This window comes from Buteo buteo, chromosome 10 (assembly GCF_964188355.1).
Source record: "Buteo buteo chromosome 10, bButBut1.hap1.1, whole genome shotgun sequence".
In the NCBI taxonomy this organism is placed as follows: domain Eukaryota; kingdom Metazoa; phylum Chordata; class Aves; order Accipitriformes; family Accipitridae; genus Buteo; species Buteo buteo.
The window spans coordinates 2,390,306-2,407,620 of record NC_134180.1 but is presented as its reverse complement, the minus strand read 5'-3'; the positions used below and the strand labels follow the sequence as shown (position 1 = coordinate 2,407,620).

At 42.9% G+C, this 17,315-nt stretch overlaps 1 protein-coding gene across 3 annotated transcripts in view; it reads left to right on the top strand.

Annotated features, from left to right (window-relative positions):
• Nucleotides 1-17,315, top strand: part of INSR (insulin receptor) — a 61,043-nt gene that overhangs the window by 37,484 nt on the left and 6,244 nt on the right. For 2 of the 3 annotated variants that reach the window (XM_075037966.1, XM_075037967.1), the window contains exons 4-20: nucleotides 732-877; nucleotides 1,178-1,322; nucleotides 1,569-1,783; nucleotides 4,133-4,259; nucleotides 4,894-5,144; nucleotides 5,550-5,717; nucleotides 6,434-6,635; nucleotides 11,326-11,597; nucleotides 11,804-11,946; nucleotides 12,620-12,779; nucleotides 13,102-13,201; nucleotides 13,466-13,533; nucleotides 13,748-13,977; nucleotides 14,325-14,435; nucleotides 14,514-14,673; nucleotides 15,503-15,632; nucleotides 15,866-16,000. In XM_075037966.1, the coding sequence (XP_074894067.1) occupies nucleotides 732-877; nucleotides 1,178-1,322; nucleotides 1,569-1,783; nucleotides 4,133-4,259; nucleotides 4,894-5,144; nucleotides 5,550-5,717; nucleotides 6,434-6,635; nucleotides 11,326-11,597; nucleotides 11,804-11,946; nucleotides 12,620-12,779; nucleotides 13,102-13,201; nucleotides 13,466-13,533; nucleotides 13,748-13,977; nucleotides 14,325-14,435; nucleotides 14,514-14,673; nucleotides 15,503-15,632; nucleotides 15,866-16,000 (2,763 nt within the window). The remainder of the gene's footprint in view (nucleotides 1-731; nucleotides 878-1,177; nucleotides 1,323-1,568; nucleotides 1,784-4,132; nucleotides 4,260-4,893; nucleotides 5,145-5,549; nucleotides 5,718-6,433; nucleotides 6,636-11,325; nucleotides 11,598-11,803; nucleotides 11,947-12,619; nucleotides 12,780-13,101; nucleotides 13,202-13,465; nucleotides 13,534-13,747; nucleotides 13,978-14,324; nucleotides 14,436-14,513; nucleotides 14,674-15,502; nucleotides 15,633-15,865; nucleotides 16,001-17,315) is intronic. The other variant, XM_075037968.1, reaches the window with a different exon arrangement.

Below are 17,315 nucleotides of genomic sequence, written 5' to 3'. Positions count from 1 at the left end.
TCCATTTCCTGTTTTGCTTTTCAAAAGAATGAACTAGCAGCCCCCAAAGTAGATATGCTGCTTGTGTAACGGCAGCCATTGCCTCTCTCCTATGCTTGTTCCAGGCTGCTGTCAGTAGGACCTCACAACACTACTCCGTGCTTTTCCTAGAGCATTTATTTCTCTGAACTAGTTGGGAACACATTCTTGTGGTGTTATGACCAGGGCAAGCAATCTTCTTGCTGCCATTTAAGAAGTATTTCCCCAGAGCACAAAGCACATGCTTGCTTGCCTTTTTTTAAAGCAACTTTATGTACAGACCTTAATCAGAGGATTCCCAGATGAACGGCCAGCTCTCTGCTCATCAGTTACATGTTTGGTTAACGATCTTGGGATGGAGGCTGGGCCTGGGTTTCTTGATCTTGAAACCCCTGGTATGTGTAGCACCAAGCAGCATCGTGGTGGATGGGCTATTCAAAATAGTCAAAATCACTTCATCCTGGTTTCTGTTATGTAGGAAGGGACAGAGTGATTAGTGTTCAAACTGTGGAAATGACAACTTAAAGAATTATCAGCAGTTACTTGGAGTTCCTAAGAGCCACGTGCTGCTCACTGCAAGTGAATCCAGTGGCATATTGTCGTGACACTGTCGCTTTGAATTGATTACTCCGCTTTTGAGAATCACTGGGGGTGCCCCAGATGACATTCTCCAAAAGCATCGCATCTGCATTCCTAAATCTCTTGTTTTTCAGCTTGCACTGTACACCCTGCGCAGGGCCCTGTCCAAAGGTTTGCGACTACGGGAAAGAGAAGACGATTGATTCAGTGACATCGGCACAGGAGCTCCGTGGCTGCACAGTTGTTAATGGAAGCTTAGTTATAAATATCCGTGGAGGAAGTAAGTTCTGCATGAGTAAGGGGGTAGGGAGCACTGGATGTCAGATCAGTGACTATGACACTATATGTGAGCTGGGGCATTTCTCTTTTGCTTTGACCGCTCTGAATCTTAAGAGTGATTCAGAAAAATAACTACAAAGCAAAGGCTCTTGTGATGTTCATTTGGGGTTTTTTGCAAACTGATTTTTGTAAGGTCTTATGAATTAATGTGAAGCACTTCTATTTAATATGGTTGGGCTCTGATATCAGTGGTTTTTTCTGTGATATCAGAAAACTAAACCCAATGTTTTCCTCTCCGTAGATAACATAGCAGCTGAGCTAGAAGCGAATCTTGGCTTGATAGAAGAAATCTCAGGTTACCTAAAAATTCGCCGGTCTTATGCCTTGGTTTCTCTTTCTTTTTTTCGTAAACTACATCTTATTAGAGGAGAAACACTAGAAGCTGGGTGAGTTCTTTCAAAAGATACTTTATTTTAATGCTTTGAACTGTAAGGAGTGCCAGTGCTATCAGGGTGATTTGTATTGGTAAACAATTCCTAAGTTATTTTTAAATGTTCCCCTGCCCACGGCTTATGGCCTGCCAGGGAAGATAGTTTCCATTCATTTTTCTTTGGTGTCTGGATTAGCACATGAGAAAAAAAGAGTTTTCGGTGGATCCCCTCCCAATCCACATTTTCATTCTCTGCTTTCAGGAATTACTCATTTTATGCCTTGGACAACCAGAATCTTCGCCAACTCTGGGACTGGAGTAAACACAACCTCACTATTGCACGAGGCAAACTTTTCTTCCATTATAATCCCAAACTGTGTTTGTCGGAAATCCACAAGATGGAGGAGATCTCTGGGACTAAGGGGCGTCAGGAAAGGAACGACATAGCCCTGAAGACGAATGGTGATCAAGCCTCATGTAAGAAAGTCTCAGAATGCAGCAAGATTTGCATCATTTTCCTTTCCCTCTGCCTTGCTAACCTCATACTCTTATTTCTCTCGGCCTAGCCCATGATGTTTTTCCAGGGACTGTCCTTGTCCTTTTGGTAAAGCACAGACATGTGACTTACTGCTTGCTTGTGCACTGCAGTGACACTGTCAATATGCCATGAGTAAAAGTACTTACGGGTTCTCCATCTGGCCAGGAGCCTGCCTTGCCAACTTTGGTCTTCAGAAGTTTGCTCTTTGTGTGCCCAGCTGTGAGTTTTTCAGGGTTGAGTGTATTGTTGTGTCTTTTTGAAGAGTTTAGCGCAACATAACCTCAGTCCAGACTGGGACTTTGTGTTACTGCTGAGTACCTGATTAATAGTCATAAACTTCTTTTTCCGTGTTCAGGAGGCGACAGTATGCGCACAGAATAAACATAGTGGAGAAACAGGATTTCCACCCATCTCTGGAGCCGTGTGGGGGAATTGCTATGACAACAGTCAGAGAAATTTTTCCAATAATTTTTATTATGCCTTTCAGAGGTTTTTTAAACTAATAGCTTTCTTCATGAACAATGATAAGACCATGCCTGTGTCAGTGTGGCTAAGGAGAAAACACACGGTCTTGCTTTATGCTCTAACTAACGTCGTGCTACTGAAGATGTAGTTTTGCAGACACTTGTTCGGGCAGCAATACTACCATAAGCGCATCCCTTTTGCACCCCCAATCCTGCTGTTTGTTCCCATTCTACGCCACACACAATCCCCTTTCACTGTTTGTGCCAGTAAAACTCTTACAGGGCCACATGGTGAACCAGACTGTTGAAGTAGTACGGGGTAAAAAATAGCAAGCCCTTTCTACTTTGTTGTTCTTGGGTTGTGTCATCTCTGTGCTCTGATTTATTGTCTAGCCCCACAAAGTTTTAATATGCACACAGGAACAGGAGCACACGGAGGCTGACACACTAGACAGTTAAGCAGGTATTGCCACCAAAATCCTCAGGATTAATTAAACTATGATTTCAGTTCCTTGCCTTTCAGTTCCTTGTTCTTTTCACAGCTTGCAATGCAGCTTAGATCATCCTGTGGCTGCACTGTTTCTCTGTATTTGGTGACAGCACTGCTTAAACAATGCCATCCCCAATTCTGCCTTTGTTACGCTGATGTAGCTATTTGTGAACAGACTTAAAAAGTGAAGATCTTTCAGCTGCATCAGTTTCCTGATCTGGTTTGCCACATGTCAACACATGCAGCCATGCCAGTGCAGTGGGGAGAAGGGAACGTAATGACTGCCTGCCCCAAAACCGGCAGTACCAGTGAAAAAAAACGACTTGGAGCCGTACCCTCGGGGATATCTCAGCTCTAGCCTGGGCAGAGTGAAGGAGGTATAAGGAATTAGTTGCCTGTAAAGGTCATCTCCTCCCACGAGACACTAACGAGCTCTTCCCACATTTAGGGATGAGACTGGATTTGGGGTTCAAACCCAGCTCTGTTGTGTGGTTGTGTGCAACTCCTGGGCCAGCTGGTTGTTTTGCTTAAAGGCAGCTGGAGGAGACGGTTGCACTTCTCTTTGCCAGCTTTAACTCCACTGTGCTGAGCTGTTCTCTGTGCCACCCCCCCACCTCAAACCACAGGTTGCCAGTGTGTTTGGCTTTTTGTTTGTTTTTACATTTCAAGTCTAGTTTTCACATTGGCAGCATCCTGTTTACCAAAAAAAAAAAAAAAAAAGCCCTTGTTTGTTCTGGATGTGGTGCCAGTGAAATGAATGTTCTTCCTCTCTTGTGCAGCTACTGCAGGAATGGCAAATCCAATCAGAGCAACACAGTTTGTCCTTCTTGGGCTGCTTGGACATACCATATCATAATGTGTCCCTTGAGCCTCAGAACTCCACCCTCTTGCAACTGTTGTCCTTCCCTCCTGTTTGCAAAGGGACCATGCTACTTCGGGGCAAGGCTGGGAATTCACGTGCTTAGTTTTTGTAGCCTCTATCTTCTATGCAAACCATGTTACTGGGTTCAGCTGTTTAGATCATCACGAGTTTCAAAATATGTTGCCTTTAGATTTCCCACTTATTAGAATTTAGTTCAACTCTTCTACAGGGTCATTTTCATAAAATCATAGAAAACTTTAAGCTGGCAGGAACCTTAGGAGGTCATCTATTCCCACCCTTGGCTTAAGGCAGGAATAGCATCAAAGTAAGATAAGTTTTTAATGAACAGCTCTTCTCAATGCCAACATTCTTATATTTATCTGTGGAGAAGATAAGCTTCTAAAATAATTAGAAATAGAAACTTTTATTTTTTAGCATTCACAAAATTATTGTCACTTCTCTTTTGTAACAGGTGAAAATGAATTGCTGAAATTTTCTTCCATTAGAACTTCTCATGACAAGATCCTCTTGAAGTGGGAGCCTTACTGGCCTCCTGATTTCCGTGATCTCCTGGGATTTATGCTTTTTTACAAAGAAGCGTAAGTGATCCGCTGTTAGGTTACAAAATAATAGCCATGCTGGGCTTCCATAAATGGCAGTTGGCATTGAAGAGTAGATATTAAACCTGCTGTGGGCAAAGCTATTTAATCTCTGTAATTGTCTGGCTCCTACACTTAAGTTTCTGATGTTACCCTTATATAAAAGTGTTCATTAAGATCCCTGACTTACTGATTTGTGTACAGTCAAAATTCCTCATTTAAGAACAATCCAAACATTACTTGTTCCAACTATTCTGGACGTACATACTCTTAACCGTGGAGTTTATCAGCTCCCCGCTATCTCCATGGGATGTTGAGGTTTCTCTTCCCTTTGAGGTAGGAAACATTCTTACAGAATCAAGGTTACCAAGCTGATTTTCATAAAGCTGAAAATAATGAGCCTGGATTTAGTTGTTGCAATCGTCTGTGGAATACTACCTGATCTGTGATGCTGTTAGGAGACTGGGTTGCAAAGCTCCCTATGCTTCATTTTCAGAACACATGCAATGAGGTAGTTATACTTTCTCCAAATGGTAAAGGATTATAACTTTCAGTGATGTCTTTAGAAATGTTGTTTTTAAAAGCTTGAATTAGGATTCTGTTAATTTGAGGCTTTTTTTTTTTTTTTCTGAAGTCCATACCAAAATGTGACGGAGTTTGATGGCCAAGACGCTTGTGGGTCAAATAGCTGGACAGTTGTGGATGTTGACCCACCCCCACGGTCAAATGAGCCCAAAGCCCAGGCCCAGCCAGGTTGGCTTCTGAGGGGCTTGAAGCCATGGACACAGTATGCTGTATTTGTTAAAACTCTGGTCACCTTCTCAGATGAACGAAGAACATATGGTGCAAAGAGTGAAATCATCTATGTCCAGACCAATGCTACTGGTCAGTATCATTAAATTAATGTTGCCTTGCAGGTGAAAAGAAAATAGAGCTGAATAGTCTTCTGCCTGGTAGTCATGATAGTCCCATATCTATGAAACTTTCCACTGCCATTGCTGCTCTCCTTTGGTAGGAAGGTATTCCTAAACAAATGGGAGGGCGTATGCTTCCCTGCATGGGGAGATGGTGCCAACGTGCTCTTCTTCCTTCAGGCTTGCGTGGCCACGTGTAAGAGCTTGCGTGCATGCTGGTGTATCCTGCTGCAGGATTGTTGGGTGTCAGTCAACCTACTATGGAGAGCGCTCTTTATTCCCATGGAAATGGAAACTCGCCTGTGTTTGTCCTTTGTTCTGTCAAGCTCTTGCAGAGCAGTGGAAGTGACCTCTGTCTCTTTTCCCACCCACGCAGTTCCGTCAGTCCCATTAGATCCGATATCTGTTTCCAACTCTTCATCCCAGATCATTCTGAAGTGGAAGCCACCCTCAGAGCCCAATGGAAACATCACGCACTACCTGGTGTTCTGGCAGCAGCAGGCAGAAGATAGTGAGCTTTATGAATTGGATTACTGCTTAAAAGGTCAGTGTGTGGTTCTCTCTCTCTCTGCCTTTCTTTAAAGCTTTCTCAGAATTGTCTGGAGATTTTTCACATGTTTTGGAGCTGCTCTGGATGCCTGATTTTTGCTGTTTTCAAGACTGTTGTTCAAGAAACAGGCTGAGATGCAGCTGTGGTCTCCCACTGTTCCGTTACATTATACATTAGGTGCTATTGCCAAGTTGCATGCAAAAGCTCTCCAAAAACATTTTTTTACAAAGTAATCAGATACTTTTTCCTTTGGGGATCTCCCTTCTGCACTTGTTCCTTTTAAACTGAGTAATAAGTTTAATAACAGCTATGGAGATAGTGAGGGAAAAAATTTCAGTGCTTCTGAAGATCAGTGGCCAAGGTAATTTCTGAAGGCATCGTGTGCCTATTTTGGAATTCTTTCAGAACACAGAGTTTCACTTGAGGACTCCCAAAATCTCACCTGCTGCCCTGTGTTACCTAAACTGAGATGAACTGGGGTAGAACTCTGTTTGACTACAGCAGCATCTGAGCTCCATTTCAAAAACAGCACAGTTTTGAATCAAAGGCCTGTCATAAAAGAGGGAAAGGTGCTCAGGCCTGGATATGAAAGCTCAGGATGCCCGAATGTGCTATAAATCTTGTGTACAGTAGTTTTGGGTCTTTGTAGGATCAAACATCTGCTGCTGCCATGTCAAGCATAAGTCATACTAAAATTGTTTTTTCCATAGGATTAAAACTGCCCTCGAGGACATGGTCTCCTCCTTTTGAATCTGAAGACCCTCAAAAGTATAATCAAAGTGAAAATGAGGATGTCAGTGGAGAATGTTGTTCCTGTCCTAAAACAGACTCTCAAATACAAAAGGAGCTGGAAGAGTCTGCTTTCCGCAAGACGTTTGAGAACTATCTTCACAATGAGGTCTTTGTGCCCAGGTACGAATATCAAACAATATTGCCCAGTTGGTCAGGGGTAGGGAAATGTAGCTGATAATCAAACAAAAATATTGGGCTGGACATGGCCATATTGCCAGTCTCTCTGGGCTTCCATGAGACTGGCTAGTCCAGCTGAATATGTGTGTCAGAGACTGGTGAGAGCTGAGCAGCTACAACTGATGTTATTACAGATTTGGGAGATCCTGCTCTTATTTCCTGTCTCTGAATTCTCCTCGGCTTGAGAATGAAGTGAGAATCCTTAACAAATAGCTAAATGCCTGCAGCTCATTTAAACTTGTATGATGCCAAAAATAGCTTTTTTTTTTTCTGTCCTCAAATTTTGTGGTCTAGCTTTTTCATCCAGTTGAAAAGAAAGGAAAAGAAAAAGGGAAGTTTACCATGCCACAGCCTTGTCCTTTAGCGCGGTATTTGCGGTCTTCCTTGCACTTAGTCTGGGAAATACCTCCAATACCATGAGGAATGCAACTGCTGTGGGTGGTGAATGTCCTGTTTTGAATGGCACACACAGTGTCACATTAAGTGGTGTTGAATGTCTTCACACTTCATATGCAACTTACAGAGGAAGCACTGGGAATCAGGTTAGAGTCTGTAATGATTTACCCTCTTCACTGTCATGCATTTTGTGCTCTAAATTTATTCTCTGCTTACTGCCCTTAGCTAATAAACGTTTATTTGCAGCTGCTTGACAAAAGCTCTGTCACTGCATTGAACATTTTTATTATTGAGTGCATTAGTAGACAGTGTCTCTTGTCTCTGCGAGCCTGGTTTGATGCCTGCAGTTGTCACCTGGAAGCTTGTGCAGAGTCACTCCTTTTGCTGTTTCTTTGCTGTTTCTTCTGCTGATCAGAAGGGAAAGTTTCAACATGCAAAATGATGCCAGGACACAACATATTCAAAAGCAGAGGAGAACCCAGCCACGTACAAAAGCCAAACTCCTCTTGATGTAGGCAGACAATTCTGACAATCTGATTTCTTTCTTTTTTTTTTTTTTTTTTTTTTTCAATTTTGTTGTGCAGCCAGCCCAGGATGCTTCTCAGGCCAGTTTCTGGGGTATGTATTTTAGGAAGAAACCAATCACCAGGATGTGCCACCTTGTCAGCCTGCTAAGGAAGAAATCTCCAGTTCCCTAGGCTAACAGATCCTTTTAATACAAAGCCCCTTTTGCTGTTACAAGTCAGCAGGAAAGATACCTTCCTGCTGGCGTGCATCCTGCTTGTCTTCTGACAGGCTCCAGGCCATGACAATGTAAATTAGAATTAGTTTTCCTGTGAATACTGTGCCTATTGCCTGCTCGTAGGGCAGCCTGTCTAGAGCCTGGCAAGTGAAGGTGAAGTGTGTTTTATTTCGGGTGCTTTTTATGTGACTCTCGATAGTTTATTGACCTCTCTTGAGGTACTGTGTGGACTTCCCTTGAGATAAGAAGCGTTCTGGCAGTCATGGGGAGGAACCTCACAGATGAGGCCAGCAGGGAATATGAAGTGGCACGGGTGCAGAAGACAGAGCAGTTGAGTTATACTCCCCCAATGTCTTGTCTTCTTGTCTTCCATGTGCCATTTTTCTCCTCCTGTCCTTCCCAGCTATCTGATCCCTGTGCAGTATCCAGTCTGTACGAGGCTCTGCCGTGGATCTGCCATGCTCTGCCTTAGTCCAGGTCTGATCTCACCTGACTTGCTCAGAACCCCTCTGGAAATCACAGAAGCTGTTCCTTCCCCATGTGCACGGTTGATTGGATACTCTAGGAGATACTATCACAAGTCTTGTGGATTAATTTGGTCTGGCACTGGCAAGGCAAATGAAGTTTCTAAATGCTTCTTGCCACACCCACCTTCCCAGTCAGAGCTAGCGGGTATCTTTAGACCACGTGCTTTGTAACCTCCCTTTGTAGCTGAACAAAGTGGCCATCAGAAGCTGATGCTTTGTTTCTTCTTTCCTGTGTTATTTGCTCTTATATTGGAACGAGTTTTGCACAGATTGGAGCAAATAGGTGATTGCACCCTGGAACAGGTTGCCCAGGGAGGTTGTGGAGTCTCCGTCCTTGGAGATACTCAGAACCTGACCAGACATGGTCCTGAGCAACCTGCTCTAGCTGCCCCTGCTTTGAGCAGGGGCATTGCATCAGACAATCTCCAGAGGTGCCTTCCAGCCTCAAGCACTCCATGATTCTGTGGAAAGATTTCAAAAGCAATAAAAGTCCTGAGAGGCAGAGGGAAACTAAATGGCTGCTATTCAGGATGTAATTTCATGTATGCTCTCCACCATCACTACTGCAGAAGAAGCAGTCTCACTCTTCTCTCTGTCTCTATCCTCTCTCTCTCACACACACACTTGTGCCATTACAAGTATTAGTGGGTTACAGAGTGAACGAGGTCTGGGAAGTGGCTTATATTAAAAATCACTTTTTTTTCTGAGTTTCCCAGTTCAAGCCCATTAATTGTGCAGACAAATATATAAATGCTTTTGCCAGCACAAGGGGGAAGACAGGCCAGCTGTTCTGGGCTAGTTTCAGGTGCATGGAAAAACTTTGGTTTAAGCTAGCTTAAGGCATTTTTAAAATCCCCCAGCACAGGCCATATTGCATGTGATGAGCTATCACTTCCATCCTTCTGTGAACCTCACACATGCTGATCATCTCTGACAGTAGGAGGAGAAAGAACCTGAATCTGACTATTTCACAGGGAAAGTCATTGGAGCTACTGCAATGGCCATAATGAAAGTTGCACTGGACCAACTATGGGAAGACATCAGATGTTTGAAAATACAGAGAATTTGGCGAGAAAATTGCTGCAAATCCAAGATAATAAATATTGGAAGATTGGGGTTTACAGCCTCAAAAGTTTTTTTTGCTTTCTGTTACTTGAGAAGGGAGAAGTTATTCTTGCATTTTACTCTGTTGCATCAGTGGTCAAATTACTGTTTTACTTGTGAAAAACAAAATTCTCTCAAACAGGAGGAACAGCTGAATCCACGCTTTGTAAACAGTGCTGGGTAGCTTTGCTTTTAAGTCCAAACAAAGTTCTGGTTGACCATAAAGAATCCTTCCAAAGGAGGGAGGTGGTATGACCCAGACCTGGGTCTCTGAACTCTGCCCCATTGTTAGGGGACACTGTTCAGAACAATGCATAAGCTGAGATAACAGCAGCTCCAAAATGAGTTAATTAGTAATTAGGGAAAGAGAAAACTAAAAACTGGAATGTGCTCTACTGAACCTGCCGTTTGGCATCCCATTTTTTCTATCAGGTGGATGAATATGCTTATGTTGTTGGGTACAACCCGATGTTTAGTTTGAGGAAGTCTTAAAATCTGCTTTCCAGCTGGCTGCATTTGCCATTGGAGGAGAAATAACACTAGGGACTGGAGCTGGGGGTTGCAGCCAAAGACCTGATCTACGCAATCCCCCGTTGTAGTCGTTGGCCAATCATTTGCCTGGTAGTCAGAGGGTGGCAGTGGAAAGTTCAGTTCAGCAGCAAAGATTTGCTTCAACAGCTTGTTACATTTTTAGAGACTGGAGATGCCTCAAGTGTGGGTTCAGTTCAGGTCACTCTTTGTACCCTTTAATAGCTGCACACACATGCACACACAAAAAAAGATCATCATCCCCTTAAAATACATGGTCCGACTTTCAAATCGCATTAATTCCTTTTGTGTAAATGAATACCATTACTGATTCACCCTGTTGGGTAGTTCCCAACCTGGAATTCCTCGTGGCAAATGTGTGGCAGGACGTAAAGTGTTAGAATGAGGAGTTTTGTTTTGGTACATGTTCCTTTTTATTTCCAAGACAATTAAATTTGTGAATTGTTCTTAATTCTGTTGAATTTATTCTGTTTATTTACTGACAAAATCTGACATTAAAGTTGGCTAGTAGCACTCGCCTGCAAACAGGGGAGCTGACAGGATTACACTGCTGATCCTGTTTTTACAACTGCGAAAAACTTGATTTTCAGACTGAAGTACAATAATTTGAGTGGCAATATTTGGTTAACAAAACCGCATGACTAATTTGTAATTTGAATCTGTGAGTTTAAAATGCATCTGTTGAAAAGAACATAATAGATTTGGTCTCTCAGGAAAAGGTTAAAATTATCTATCTATCTAGATTCAGCCTTAGGGTTCAGAGTGGCAGATGTATTCCAATGAGCTGTGAAACTGGTCTAATGCTTTATAAATGCAAGTTTATGATACTTGGGACATGTGGCACATCTAAGGTCATCAGATTTGGGGGCTGTGATATGACCTCATTTGCTCAAAGGTAGGATGTGTAGGAGGTGAACTCCACAGCATTGCAACACTGTACAAGGCATCCATGAGGTAACCTAGTAAAGTTGTGTTCAGCTGAGAGGATCTAGAAGAACTTGAATTCTCAAGCAAATACTTTAGACTAGGATTCTTTTTTTTTTTTTTTTTTTCTCTATATGAAGTTGTGCAGGGAGGGAGTCTCAGAGATAGATAATTTTTAAAAGCTATATGCGTTACAGGGGGTAAGACAGATTACTTGTTTAAAAAAAATAAAATCAAGAAGCCCTGAATTTCTTTGTCGAATTGCAAATTTGAGGCTTGAATTTGAGTTTTCAGTGGCACCCTGAGCTCTCCCATTTTAACTCTTCCGTTTCAGATTAATGTGTTTACACTGAACATAACAAATAACATTGTAACCTCTATTATTTAATAGACCATCAAGAAAACGAAGAGACCTTGGCTTTGCGGCAAATGCCACTGTGGTAATACCCACGATCTCATCCTCTCCAAACAATTCTGCAGCAGCACCCGAGAATGCAGAGGAACAGAAACCTTTTGAAAAAGTTAAGTCTAAGGAGTCCTTGGTTATCTCAGGCCTGCGGCATTTTACCGGGTATCGCATCGAGCTCCACGCTTGTAACCATGATGCTCAGGAATCCCGATGCAGCGTTGCAGCTTACGTCAGTGCCAGGACCATGCCAGAAGGTAATTATCTTCCTGAGCTTTGCTTTGGGTTGATGACTGTTCTCAAAATGCTGCTTTTTCTGTGGGAGCCAGCTGCAGTACCGATACATCGTGTAGGACTGGGGCTATCTTTATGTCCTGATAGGATGATGGATGAAGTGTTGGCAGTCTTGAATTTTGCCAAAGACACGAAATAAAACTATTATTAATCATGAACTTGGTTCTAGCTAAGGCTGATGACATCGTTGGTCCAGTTACCCATGAACTGGTTGAAAAAAATACTGTGCATTTGAAGTGGCAAGAACCAAAGGAGCCAAATGGTCTTATTGTGCTGTATGAAGTGAATTATGGACGTCTTGGAGAGACAGAGGTGAGAATTTCTGCTTGTCCCTCAACACAGCACGTTTGGAGAAGTAGCTCCGCCTGGGAGTTGAGGGCTGTTTAGTCTTTAATAGTCCTCGTGCATATGGTGTTCTGTCTGGTTTCCTTGTGCATGAACCAATGTGACACAAAACTTTACTAGTGAATTTGTATCCTCTGGAAGTCTGTCTGGGGTGCCATTGAGAACTAAAAATCTGCCTCTATGGTGCCTAGATAAATAAGCTTATCGAATTTGCCAACTTTCTGCATGGAGTTTTTTTAGGAATTTTATTTCACAGCAGGACAGACACCATACATCTAAATTTAAGTTGCTTAGAGAAATTAAGAAAGTGTTGAGCAGCCAGAGAGCTTGTGGGCAGCCCTGCTGCCTGTGCAGAATGCCAGTACCGTGTGGGTAGGAGGGCTTGCCAGCCCAGGTCAGATTTCAGGGCTGAGGTCTAGTACAGCAAATGGCATACACTCTCTGTAATCTGAACTACTAAACTGTAAAATGCAAATCCAGGACAAACCACTATATTGGAAAAGACCTGAGCGTGTGAAAGCCCTATTTGTGTACATTTGCCAGACAAGGAGGCAAGGTAGAAATCCTAGTATGCTGTTACAGAGCTCTGGGTTGTTGCAGAGGTAGCGTAACGCAGCCTTCCTCTTCCCTCCTCCCGCAGGAAGCACACTACTGCGTTTCCCGTAAGCATTTTGCCAGCGAGCAGGGCTGTAAACTCCGTGGACTGCAGCCTGGAAACTACAGTGTCCGTATACGAGCTACATCACTGGCTGGAAATGGCTCATGGACAGAACCTACCTATTTTTATGTGGCCGATTATTGTGAGTTCATTTTATTTTCAACATTTAATTCCTGATGGAAACACAGGTTATTTTTGGAAGATGGGGTTTTAGCAAGCAGTGCACAGAGATCTGTAGAGGGTCATAAAATATTTACCAATACATCTACTTTCAAGAAACTGAAATTACTTAGAAATGTGTGGATTTTCTTCATGAGTTGTCACTCTGACCAGCCCCGCATTCTGTATCTGAAATAGCCTCTAGTTTCACGTTTGTTCCAATTTATTGAAGGGGGAGATTTTATTGAGGAAAAGACTTAAATTTTGGATCTGTGTAATACCTCCAACTTTCTCTTTCTCTTTAGTGAATGCTCAGCCTAATATTGCTGTTATAATTGTTCCGATTATTTTTGCCATAATAATTGCTGGAATTATTGGAGCTGCTTACGTGCTTGTGAAAAAGAGGTGAGTGGAATTCTATGTTATTTTCACCAGGACAAGCAAAACTTATATCCAAAGGTTTTGTTTATTTGTTGGGAGCAAGTTTGTGTTTATTTTCTAATTTAGATAATGATTACAAGATTAATTTAGTTTAGGAAATATTTTCTGCCTTTGGAAATTGGGGCAGTTTGTATTTGCTGCATGCTTTGGGAATTAATCAAACTGCCTTCAGTTCTGAGGTGTCAAAGGCTGCAAAAGTGATGAATAATTTGTGTGTCTCTCTTCCAGACAAACCGAAGGACCAACTGGACCCCTCTATGCATCCTCTAACCCTGAATATCTTAGTGCCAGTGATGGTGAGAACAATGAGGGCTTTCTTCAGTGACTTATTTCTTGTGTGGGCATTCAGACAGTGCAGCAGTAAGGGATTGGCATTGTCTTTCTGGAGTTTTAGTCTTTCTTTTAAACGTATACCCATAGTATCCTGTGGCAGTGGTATACAAGGCTGCTACAGAAATGTATTTCAAAAGGTACTTGCTCAATTCAGAAACGTTTCCCTCTGCTCAACAGTCTATGTTCCCGACGAATGGGAGGTTCCACGAGACAAGATCACTCTCCTCCGAGAGCTGGGACAGGGCTCCTTTGGCATGGTGTACGAAGGAATCGCCAAGGACATAGTGAAGGGAGAGCCGGAGACTCGAGTGGCTGTGAAAACTGTTAACGAATCAGCCAGCCTTCGTGAGCGCATCGAGTTCTTAAATGAAGCTTCTGTGATGAAAGGATTCAGCTGCCATCATGTGGTAAGCATCACTGGGTGCCTCGAATGATTAGCAAGTCCCATCGTATAACTAACAGTTCTTTAGCGCTTTCAAAGCTTAACGTTCAGCTTACAAAAGCAGCCCATCTGCAGAGGCAGTTGATCAAAAAGAGCTGGGATCTTTCCATGTCGCATTTCATAAAACACCTCTGCCTGCGTCATTTCACTTTTGCTCTTTCAGAATTTCTCAGCGTGACGAGGCTTTGTTGTGCTGTTCTGAGCTCTTTTTTGGAGGGGGGTTGGATTTGCTACAACCCCCTCTTTTCATAACTGGGCTCTGCCCAGTGTATTTGGACACAACCTTGAGGGAATTTCTCACTTATTTTCCAGGTTCGCCTCCTTGGGGTGGTCTCAAAAGGGCAACCTACTCTGGTGGTCATGGAGTTAATGGCACATGGAGATCTGAAAAGTTACCTTCGCTCTTTAAGACCTGATGCTGAGGTAAAGACAGGAGAGAGGGAGTCTGTTGTGCGACAGGGTAACTTAATTTGGTTTTTAATACTTCTTTATTTATTGTAGAATAACCCTGGTCGTCCGCCACCAACACTGAGAGAAATGATCCAGATGGCTGCAGAGATCGCTGATGGCATGGCCTATCTGAATGCTAAAAAATTTGTTCACAGAGATCTTGCGGCTCGTAACTGTATGGTTGCAGAAGACTTCACCGTAAAAATTGGAGGTATGTCATGTTTGATCAGAAGATAATTCTGTGGGTCGTATTTGTTGTAAAGGCAAATACAGGAAGCCCAAGACCAATGTGGCGAACACAGGTGATTTTCACTGGCTGCCTTTGGAAAAGCAGCAAACTTTCCTCTTTTTCTTCCCTGTGAAAGAATTCTATGGACTTTAGTAAGAAATAATCTCCTTTAGAGCCAGAGCAGCATTTCTCACCTTCTCTATTCTCAAACCTCTATCCAAAAAGTTTATTGCCTTTCCAGCCCAAGCTGCGTAGGGTTATCTCACTGTTCTTTGCTTTCATGAGAATTATGACAAAGAAGGTGTTCGGTACAACAAACCAAGTGTTGATAATCCTATCATTAGGTCAGGTGCCTTTTAAAAGTCATTTATCTTCCACAAGAACCAGTTCTTAACCCAAACCTTTTTAGAATTAAGTAAATAGAACATTTAAAAATAAACCAAAACCCCACAGCGTGGTGGTTTTTCAGACCTCTTTGGACTTAAAGCCAAGGCAGTGGGATTTCAGGGCAAAGAGACCTCTGTTTTACTTAAAGAGGGTGAATAAAAATAATGTTTAGAATAGAAGCTGTCACTAAAAATTTTAACTCTGGAGTCTCTACCACAGCTCTGCAGAAAAAATGCAGGGAAAAGGAAAATGTTTTGAATGTTAATCATAAGGTGACAAATGACTGCAAGTTGGGCCATAGGAGGCTTACTGGGTGTATGAAAATAGCCTGGCATCAAAGGAAGGAACATTCACCTGGAGATGTTGTACAGCAAAAGTAGCATGGAAGGAGAAACACTTAACACATCCCAATTGCTTTTCTCAGACTTTGGCATGACCAGAGATATCTATGAGACGGATTATTACCGTAAAGGAGGCAAAGGACTGCTGCCTGTGCGGTGGATGGCACCCGAATCATTAAAGGATGGTGTTTTCACTGCTTATTCCGATGTGTGGTAAGTTGTAGTTTGCAATCCCAGATTCCAGCTCAAGAGCTCACTGTTTTAACACACGTAGTTTAAATTGTGAGTTGCTGACTTCTTCAGAGTACAGACAAAACAGAAACATTGTTTTGAAACCCTTTTCTTAAAAATATAGTCATGTTCTTTTAAAGTATGTGTTCTCCAAAATAAGACTGTCACCTGTAGATCTCCAGAATGTTTTATCCTCACCATTCTCTCTTTCTTAGGTCATTTGGTGTTGTCCTTTGGGAAATAAGCAGTTTAGCAGAGCAGCCTTACCAGGGACTCTCCAACGAACAGGTGCTAAAGTTTGTAATGGATGGAGGATACCTGGATCAGCCGGACAACTGCCCGGAGAGGCTGTAAGTAGTAAAGCAGGGGACAATCACCCAAGCTGCACTCTGCAACTGAAGCGTGGCCAACAAAGGTGTCCCCACATGTGGCACCTCTTGACCCCTTCTCTGTTGGGGAGGAACAAAAGAGACTTCAGTGAGCCACCTCTCTCAGAAATTCAGCTGTTGCATCATCCTTAGTGATCCAGGAATTAAAGCTAGAGCCCTGAGCCAGCCTATTTCACTAGAAGGGAAGCTAAACCAACCTGGACCTTACATTGTGAGTACAGACTCAAGAGAAAGAAGGACAAAGCACAGGAAAAGCTTAGAATACAAATAAGCGCTGTATCAATGGGCCCAAACAAAATGCTTTTCCTCCACTACAAACTAGTAGATGGCTGTTGGCTTATGTCACGTGGCAAAGCCTGGCCACCGTCTGTATCCACGTGGCCACAGAGGCTGGAGAGCAGCTTGTTAATCCCAGGTCTGCTGAGGTTTTCTGTAATTCATCTCTCTATACTGTGTAGTCTTGAGAATTACAGCAACTTTTTACCACTGATTTTCAAAAATCCAATTTACAGCTAATTAGGAGGGAGAGGCAGCAGAACGCCGTGCTGAGCCAAGAGCTGTTTATCATGTCCGAGGTCTTTTCATTTCTGTTGCAGACTCATTGCCCCACTTAAAGTACAAAGCTAGGCTGCCTGCAAGGTTAGGGAGAAAAGAGGGCACTGCGTGAAGACAGTGAAAAACACCTCGCAGAGATTATAAACTGAAGCCAGACATTCTCCTGCGCCAGGGTTAAGGGTTATTCTCTGCAGCTGCTCGTGACGTTTGCTGTCTGGAGGTTACTGCGTCCCCAGGTCTGCCAGCACGGCTGCATACCCAGATGCTCCCTAAGCTGCTGCTTCTCAGAGTAATTAAAAAAATCCCGTTATTAAGTGTTTAATGTGAGCTAGGGCATTTTCATGGGTGTAAGGAGCCCCTGCTGAAGCAGCGTGCAGCAGTGAGGAGAATGAGCCCTGGCTGGAAAAGGGAACGCAGATGGTAACTCGCCAATTCTGGTAACCTCTTAACCCAGCCCACTTCTGGCCAAAACAGCACTTCCAGAGTCAAAAAATAAACATGCTTTGTGAGTATCCTTATGAAAAAAGCCTGCTGTCCTGGACATTTGTGTCTCATGGCCAGTTACAAACTCCAGTTTGAAACTTTATTTGTACTTTTAAGTTCTTTCTCCATGGTGTCTGATAACATATGACCTCTTGCCGCAGCCTTTCTTTTGGGTGGGATGTTTACAGGACCTCTGTCCTCTGCACAGTCTTCTATTTTCCTTGAAGTTTTAGGAGCT